Consider the following 9106-nt stretch of genomic DNA (forward strand, 5'->3'; position numbering starts at 1 on the left):
GGGACGAGGACTACGGGCGAAGCTCACACTTCTGGACGCTTGGATCACCCCTAGCTTCAGCATTTCGTCAATCTCTTGGCGCATGTGCTGCCGCACCTCGAGAGACCTGATATGCTGAACGCCGGATTGGGGGGTGATTCCCGGTGTTTACGTCATGGACAGTTGTCTCATTCCTTCTGGGCAGGCTGCCTAACAGCCCCCGGAAGGGGGGTGTAGGGTGCCCCATGGATCCACCCACCTTGGCCTGGCTGAGCACATCCAGGAGGGATTCTGCCTCTCCTTCCTCGAGGTTGCACACGGGGAGGGTACAGGCCTCCCGCTCATGTTGGGCCTTCATGTTCATGTGGAAGGCCTTCCTCCTTCCACGGGCATGGTTCAGGGTGACCAGGTATGTGACAGCGTTAATCTGCTGGTGCACGAGGTATAGGCCCTCCCAAGCCACCTGAAGCTTGTTTTGTGGTACGGGGACCAGTACCCACACCTTTTGACCCACCTGGTAGGTCCTTTCACAGGCATTCTGGTCGTATTTTTGATCAGTCTGGGCTTGGACCATATTGTCATGAACCAGCCGCGTCAAGGACATCATCTTTTCCCGGAAGCGCACAATATATTCGATGACCAACACTCCAGGGGTGGCCAAGTCCTCTTTCACCAGAGCCAGGGGCCCCTGCACATGTTGCCCATACAGGAGCTCAAAGGGGGAGAACTTCGTTGAAGCCTGTGGAACCTCCCGGTAGGCAAATAACAGGCGTGGGAGGTATCACTCCCAATCTCTCCTTTGGGAATCGACCAACACCTTAAGCATCTGCTTCAAGGTGCCATTGAACCTCTCTCACAGCACAGGTCATTAGTCTGTGGCTGGCCACCAGATGTTGCACATGTATTTGCTTACAGAGGGACTCCATCAGCTGCGTCATGAACTGGGTCCCTCAGTCAGTGAGCATTTGTTGGGCAAACACCACTCGGGAGAAAATTTCCAGTAAGGGTACTTTCACACATCAGTTTTTTGCCATCAGTCACAATCCGTTGGCTAGCGGATCCGTTGCATGATTTTTTCCATCCGTTTCTTCTGTTTGTCAATGGATCTGTTTTTTAAAAGCCGACAATTCAGTGCGCTGTACAGTAAAATCACACTGACATGAATCGAAAGAATAGATATATACACATAGAATATATATATATATATATATATATATATTTCATAGCGTTCTACATAGCATAATAGCCGCTAAATCAATTGCCGGCTTGAGTAAAATCATTCCCGAACCCGACATGATATGACATGGTTTACATATAGTAAACCATGTCATATTAAAATGATTTACCGTATATACTCGAATCTAAGCTGAGATTTTCAGCCCGTTTTTTTGGGCTGAAAGTCCCCCTCTCGGCTTATATTCGAGTCATATACACCGGGGGGTCAGAGGGGGAGGGGGGGCGGGGGTGTCAGGTCATACTTACCCGTCTTGACGCTGTCTCTTGAGCCCCCAGCTTCTCCCCGTGCTCTCTCTTCCTGCCTTCAGAGGTCACGTGGTGCCGCTCATTAAAACTCATGAATATGCGCATATTCATGAGTTTTAATGAGTGGCACCACGTGACCGCTGAAGGCAGGAAGAGAGAGCGCGGAGAAGCTGGGGGCTCAAGACACAGCGTCAGGACGGGTAAGTATAGCGATACTCACCTGTCCTGCATCCATGGCTGCTTGCTGCTGTCTGTCATCGGTCAGTGACTTCAGACAGCAGAGGGCGCGGTGACGTGATTAGTGCGCGCCGCGCCCCCTGCAGTCGAACGTCAATGACTGATGACGTGGCAGATAGCGGTGAGCAGCCGTAGACGCAGGACAGGTGAGAATCTGACACCCAGCGACGGAGAGGTGAGTATGTCATTTTTTTTATTTTTACATGCTGCAGCAGCGGCAGCACATGGGGGAATAATCTTAAGGAGCTTCTAATGGGGGCAGTATATGGGGGAACAATATGGAGCTTCTAATGGGGGCAGCATATGGGGGAACAATATGGAGCTTCTTATGGGGGCAGTATATGGGGGAACAATATGGAGCTTCTAATGGGGGCAGCATATGGGGGAACAATATGGAGCTTCTTATGGGGGAACAATATGGAGCTTCTAATGGGGGCAGCATATGGGGGAACAATATGGAGCTTCTAATGGGGGCAGCATATGGGGGAACAATATGGAGCTTCTAATGGGGGAACAATATGGAGCTTCTAATGGGGGCAGCATATGGGGGAACAATATGGAGCTTCTAATGGGGGCAGCATATGGGGGAACAATCTATGGAGCTTCTTATGGGGGCAGTATATGGGGGAATAATCTATGGAGCTTCTTATGGGGGCAGCATATGGGGGAATAATCTATGGAGCATTTCCCACCCTAGGCTTATACTCGAGTCAATAAGTTTTCCCAGTTTTTTGTGGCAAAATTAGGGGGGTCGGCTTATACTCGGGTCGGCTTATACTCGAGTATATACGGTATATATGTCAGTGCTTAATGAATTTAGTAGTTTGTGTTAGGAAAAATTTGCAAGTCTAGGGGTTAAATTTATAATCGCGGAAAAAAATTGCATGTGAGGGCAGATATTAATAGCCTAGAGAGGGACCATTGTTTTTACCCCCCCGGCTAAAAAATAATCTGCCCACAGCCACCTCAGAAAAGGCGCATCTATAAGATGCGCCTTTTCTGGCACTTAGCCTCTCTATTCCCATGACCTTTAGCAGTGGCTCATGGGTTAATAATGGGTTAATATCACCTTGCTATTGACAGGTGACATTAAGCCAGGTTAATAATGGAGGAGTGTCAATGAGACACCTATCCATTATTAATCCTAGAATAGTAAAGGGTTAAAAAAAGACACATTAAATAAAAATTATTTTAGGCTACGTGCCCACGATGCGATTTTTAAGCGTTTTCAGCGCGAAAACGTTTAAAAATCGTGTACAAAACGCCCCCCATGCATTCCTATGGCATTCCACACATGCTGTGCTAATGCTGCGCTTTTTTCCGCGGCGGAAACGCATCGCGGAAAAAATCGCAGCATGGTCATACTTTTGTGCGGAATCGCACCCATAGGAATGCATGAGAATCGCTTACTTCCCGCATGTGGCTATGCCCACCATGCGGGAAGTTAAGCGTCTCATGTGCGGTTGGTACCCACGGTGTGGAGGAGAGGAGACTGTCCTCCAGGCCCTGGGTACCATACCCCTGTAAAAAAAAAGAATAAAAAATAAAAAATCGGGGTATATTTACCTTCCGACGTCCCGCGCTGCATTCCCGGCCTAAGCGTTCCCAGTAATGCCTAGCGGCAAGGTCCTGTGATGATGTAGTCTCGCATGACTCTAGCGATCTCGCGAGATCGCTATAGTAACGCGAGACCAACGTTATCACAGGTCTCGCAAGGCATCGCTGGGAACGCTGTGGCCCGGGATGGCAGCGCGGGACGTCGGAAGGTAAATATACCCCGATTTTTTATTTTTTTATCATTTTTAACATTCTATCTTTTACTATTGATGCCGCATAGGCGGCCTCAATAGTAAAAAGCTGCTCACACTTATCAAACACTATGTTTGATGAGTGTGACCAACCTGTCAATCACTTTCCAAGCGATGCTTCAAATCGCTTGGAAAGTGCTTGAGAAAATCGCGGCAAAATTGCGAACAGAATCGCGGTGAAATCGCACGGAAAAAAACGCGCGATTTCTGGGAAGGAGTCCGGTTTTTAGTGTGCGTTTTAAAACGCTACGTGGGCCCATAGCCTTAATGAAATAAATACAAAGTTTTTGACCAAATTTATTATTCTGCTAATCCAATAAAAGCCCTTGTTCTGTAAAAAAAATAAAATAAAAACCAACAATATACATACTTATCCGCCATTTAGTCAGGTTCCCCCGCTGCAATCACAAGGGGTTAACTAGTTTACAACGGGGATCGGTGCTAATGCTACCAGCCCCAATGTAAACCACTGCAGAATGAATGAATCTCTGTGCAGGCGTCCCGGCTGACCGGAGATGAACTGATTAGCGTGGGAAAGTTTCTTAACTTTTTCCCACGCTGTCAGTTCACCTCAGGTCAGCTGGAAACTCCGCGCAGCCTCAGTGATGTCAGCGGTAGTCGGTGAGGCTGCGCGGAGTTCCCGGCTGACCTGAGGTGATCTGACAGCGTGGGAAACCGGATCCGCCGCCATCATCTGTCATTTGACGGATGACAACAGATCCTGCCCCCATAGACTTTCATTCTAGCGAACGACGGATCCGTCGCTGTCCAATTTTTCGACGGACACAAAAAAAGTTGCTTTGTGCGAGGTGTCCGGCCAACGGACAAAAAAATTTTGACGGATCCGGCGAACAACGGACGAAACGTGAGGCCATCCGTCGCTGATACAAGTCTATGAGAAAAAAACGGATCCAGCGGCATCAGTCGCCGGATCCGTTTTTTTCAAAAAACGACGGATTGTGACTGATGGCAAAAAACTGGTGTGTGAAAGGGGCCTTAGGCGGTGGCCACCTTTTTGGCCCGAATGGACGACAAAGTTACCGCTTCTGGGTGGCATAATCTAATACCGCCAGTATTAAGCATTTCCCAGAGCGGCTGAGAATGGACAGCGGGCCAATGAAATCCACAGCTACCCTCTTGAAAGGCTCTTCAATGATGGGCATAGTTACCAGTGGGGCTTTTGGAGCGCAGCCCCACCTTCCCCACCCTGCCAGGTGTCACACAAACATCAGGAGGCAGCCACATCGCCCCCATTTTAGGCTAGTAGAAATGCTGGGCTAGCCTGGCCTTGGTTTTTGCAATCCCTAGATGTCCGGCCATCGAAATCTCATGTGCGATCTGCAACAATTCCACCCTGAACGGATAGGGTACCACTAACTGTCGGTCCCTGGGCCACGCCTCTGGCAAACCCTGCTAGACCGTTACAGCTGTTCCTGGTCCCAGACCACCCGCTCGTAGTCTGACTCCATGGGAGTCTGTGCTGCCTGCCCCAAGAGCTTTCAGGCTGTCATGAGCTTCTAACGCCGCCTTAAACCCCTGACTAGATGTGGCCAGAATAGACAAAACTGTCACATCATCCGTCAGTTCCCCGGGACCTGTCTCCTGGCCTCCGTCTGACTCAGCAGCCACGTGGTCAGAGGTGAGGAAGCCGCCGGACCTCAGTGAGATTACCTGGGCTCTGGCACTCCCACTCCTGATGACAGCGACTGCAACCATGGGTAGTGGCCGCTTCCCCTCAGCTCCTGATCAAGTCGCCGAATCAGGCAGACTAACCTGGCCTCCTGACATCATGTGGGGAACTCCTGCCCTGGGGCTTTACCTGGTGGCTCCTGTGACACCCCTACTCCACAGCGTCTGTTACTCTCCCTGCAGTTCTGAACTCAGTCTAAATTCATCTAGGGGCCCTGCACTTCCCATGGCCGCCCCTTCCCCTCCAACTCTTAGTCTCCCCACAGCTCCATGCCCCCTCTCTGTCCCATTAGAGGACAATAGATCCCAGCACACTGGAGGGCATCTTCACACCTCTTGCCTGTCACAGCTGCTGTTCTTGTGCATGTAGTGTCAGTGTATGGGAAAGTTTAAGATTTCGCTTTCCCCTCCACAGCAGGAGGTACATTCAGTACATCAACATCAAGTGCATTAGCAGTGGACATTTCAAGACAGTCTATGGAAGCCAAACTGGGGGGGTTCAGTGGCCAAATCGGTCCCAAGCAAAACAATGGTGTGAATATTTGCCGATACTCCCACCTCCCGTATTCCCTTCTCGGCTCCCCAGTCCAAATACACCTTGGCAACAGGAAGCGCCGGTTCGACACCTCCAATCCCAGAGACAGAAAGGGTTTTTCCATGTACCAAATCCCGGGGAGGTACCACCTCAGGCTGTACAAGGGTCATATCAGCGCCAGTGTCCCGCAGTCCCATGACCGCTGCGCAGCTGATGGTGACGGTTTGGTAGCTGTCAAGGGACCTACCACCACCCCCTCCCAAACACAAAGCAGTGGACTGTTACGGGGATGGGACCTTATGGCGCTGGGGACACACGGCCTTGAATTGTCCCAGTTGGTTGCAATGATGACATCGGCGGGGTTCCACCCTTGTCCTGGAGAAGGGAGCAGAGGGGTGCGCCCCCTACATTCTAGGAGCCAGGGAAACAGGGGCAGGATTGGTCTTACCCCCTCTCCAAGTGCTGCTGGCGGCCCTCTTGGCCTCAGGTGCTATATATTTGGCATATTCGTCCGCCAGGGCAGGGCTAGCTGGTTTCCAGTCACGGAGGAACTACTGGAGGTCCTCAGGGCAGTTCCACTGGAATTGTTCTGTGACATACAGCTCCTGAATTTCCTGGTGGTGAGCTCCAGACCCGTGGTCCAGTGCTCAGCAGCTCTCATAAGGGCCCACATGTGGTCCACCCCGGTGTCCTATGGGCCCCTCTACAGGCTCCGGAACCTCCTACGGTAAGACTCTGTGGTGAGGTTGAACTGCTGGATTAGGGCCCGTTTGATACTGTCATAGTCCTGCTCCTCCCCGGCAGGCAAGTCCCCCAGGATGTCACAAGAGTATCAGAGGTGGCTTTGCCTCCGGCCTTGAGGCTGGCCATATCCGCTTGCAGGAGGGCATTCGATCCTGCTTGACTGAGGTGGGCAGGTAAGGGGCAGTCAACTGCAGGACTTAGCATGGGTGACTGGCTCCTTGGGGAGCCTTGGCTGGCCTCCCCATCGCCTTGAACAACACAATCTTCCACCTCCTCCCCATCGACCATAACATTGGCCATTTCCTGGACTCCTTGGTTGCTGACACAGAGCTGCAACCCATGCACCCACACACCTTATATTATTTGCACTCTGATAGTCTAGTGCTGGTCTGATCTTATGACCCCTGCAGCAAAAGCTACTGCTGGTAGTCCTTAGTGTCTGGGAGTAGGGGTCCCACACACTTATCTCGATCCCACCGCTGCCACCACTTGTGAGGAAAACGAGAGGCGGAGGATACGAATATCCCCCCCGCCAACATCAAGTGACCGAGTTTACAGTTACAGCTCTCTGGCGCCCCCCTTTACCCTCAGGTCAGTCAGGGAACTGCACCCAGAGGATAAGTAGTGGCCGGAAAGGCTGCCTTGTTATGTACTGTTTATCAAGGCACCCTCTGGGTTGGACTGAAATCTCCTCCCTTGACCTCCTAGCTGAAATCCCAATATCTAGGATGGGTCATAACTTCCTAGTAGGAGGTCCAAACTGGAGGACTGATGTCTCAACAGGTTCGTTGGGGCTGGACTGATATGGAGAGTTCAAACTTGGGTTGGTTAAGTGGTTCTGGAGAGCCAGTCTCGATAGCTCGGTATCCGGGACAACTAGAGAAAGATGAGACACAGGGAAGTGTGCGGAAGGCTCCCAGGATTCTGGTGGTATATTAGACTTAACCCTGAGGTGTACGGTACTCATAATTCATCTCTAGGTGTCGGTGCCCAACTGTCTAGGGTTTCCATTGATGGCTGACCGCCTTGCACAAAAGACAGCAGGGGGTCCCAGCTCTGTTCCTCCTCGCCTTAATTAACACATGGCCTCTAATTCTCTGGCCATATGGAATGTTCCTATATTTTGTGAATTTGTGTTCTTATCCCATGGGTGGGGCCACAGTTCTGGGAGCAGAGAGAGATCTCTGGATATTATATTGGGCCTGAATTAATGAATCCAAAGTGGAGACTCTCTCCTCCCTCACAGGCACCAGTGGTGACGGCGGACCCTCATGTCAGGACCTCCCATCTGCATGTCTTCTTCTCTGTGCAGGGTGTCAAGAGATCTCGGAGGAGTTTCGGGTGCAGGAGATTGATGGCCAAGCCCTGCTGCTGCTGAAGGAGGACCACCTGATGAGCGCCATGAACATTAAGCTGGGGCCGGCGCTGAAGCTGTACGCCCGGATCAGCATGCTGAAGGACTCGTAACCGGTGGGGAGGCTCAGCGGACCGTTGTGGGGGCAACGACATCTGCAGGGCTATTGGCCCCCGGGGAACTGTTATTTATAGGAGTTTTCCTCGTTTTCTATATTTTTTATGAGCAGATTCTCTATTTTATACGGTTTTTCCTGTTTTCGGCAGAGAATGAATTTGTAGCTTTGTATCCGCCACCATTTCATTGTTGGAAGCCATTTCTGATGTCCATTAACGAGGGTAGTCGTGGACCCCGTGGTCGCAGGAGGTGACCTGTCCTCAGACTCCAGGGAAGTAGTGCTGGTAGCGGGGCCCGTTCTGGCCCTCAGTCTCCTGTAGTGGCCAAGCCTGACTAGTGTGGCCCTCGCTGACTGTAGGGGCCAGGCCTCCACCACTGGGACAGTGGCTGCCTCCATAGCACATGGACAGATGTAGATTGTCCTCATACCCAGGGAATGTTTTTTGCTTCTGCCATAACTTTCCCTGACCACACCATCCCCAGGAGAGACCGACTACTGCCGCCTGTCAGGGATCGGCAGCAGCGTTCTTGGTGCTCGCGTATAAAGGCGATGTTATCTTTATTTTATAAATAAAGTTGCAGTTGTATTAATGCCGTGTCGGCCATTGCATCATTTCACATTCCCTTCTGCGGTTCTCACCATCCCATGATAAATGTGAGTTTCATCTCACATTGTCCTCCGGGAGCTTCCTAGGGGTCCACTCCTGTAGGGTCTGCAGTGGTCACACCGCGATGTCCAGGCAAAACCTCTGCTCCAGATCATTCCTGGCGGAGGCTGGAGCTTTCCCTGCAGAGTAACAACCTCCCTCCACCGGATCCAGGACTACAATAAAAGATCCCATGAAGAAGCCGGACCCCCGAGCGGTGTCTGGACACTGCTCACATTGTCTTCCTACTTTCCTCCCCTTATACCTAGGCTGAAGTTCTCTGTGCTGATGTGTGCTCTTCGGCCGTGTACACTCGTCTGATGTGCACGTCTTCTGCTGTCACCTGTGAACGCTCCTTGGCAGTGTACGTTGTTCGGTTGTGCGCGTGTTCCTCTGATGTGTATGCTCCTCTGACGTGCGCGCTCCTCTAATGTGCGTGCACTCCTCGGCCATGTATGCTACTCGGCCATGCACACGCTTCTCGGCAGTGCACACTCCTCTGCAGTGTACGCTC

The 9106-nt window shown here is 51.4% G+C and overlaps 1 protein-coding gene across 2 annotated transcripts in view; it reads left to right on the forward strand.

The window, feature by feature from the left end:
- LOC141085076 (polyhomeotic-like protein 2) overlaps positions 1 to 8536 on the forward strand; it is a 48965-nt gene extending 40429 nt beyond the window's left edge. For both annotated transcript variants that reach the window (XM_073570111.1, XM_073570112.1), the window contains exon 15: positions 7787 to 8536. In XM_073570111.1, coding sequence (XP_073426212.1) covers positions 7787 to 7941 — 155 coding nt within the window. In that variant the 3' untranslated portion in view covers positions 7942 to 8536. The remainder of the gene's footprint in view (positions 1 to 7786) is intronic.
- Positions 8537 to 9106: the final 570 nt, after the last annotated feature.

This window comes from Dendrobates tinctorius, unplaced genomic scaffold (genome assembly GCF_039654945.1).
Source record: "Dendrobates tinctorius isolate UK_male_01 unplaced genomic scaffold, ASM3965494v1 ptg000028l, whole genome shotgun sequence".
NCBI classification, from domain to species: Eukaryota; Metazoa; Chordata; class Amphibia; order Anura; family Dendrobatidae; genus Dendrobates; species Dendrobates tinctorius.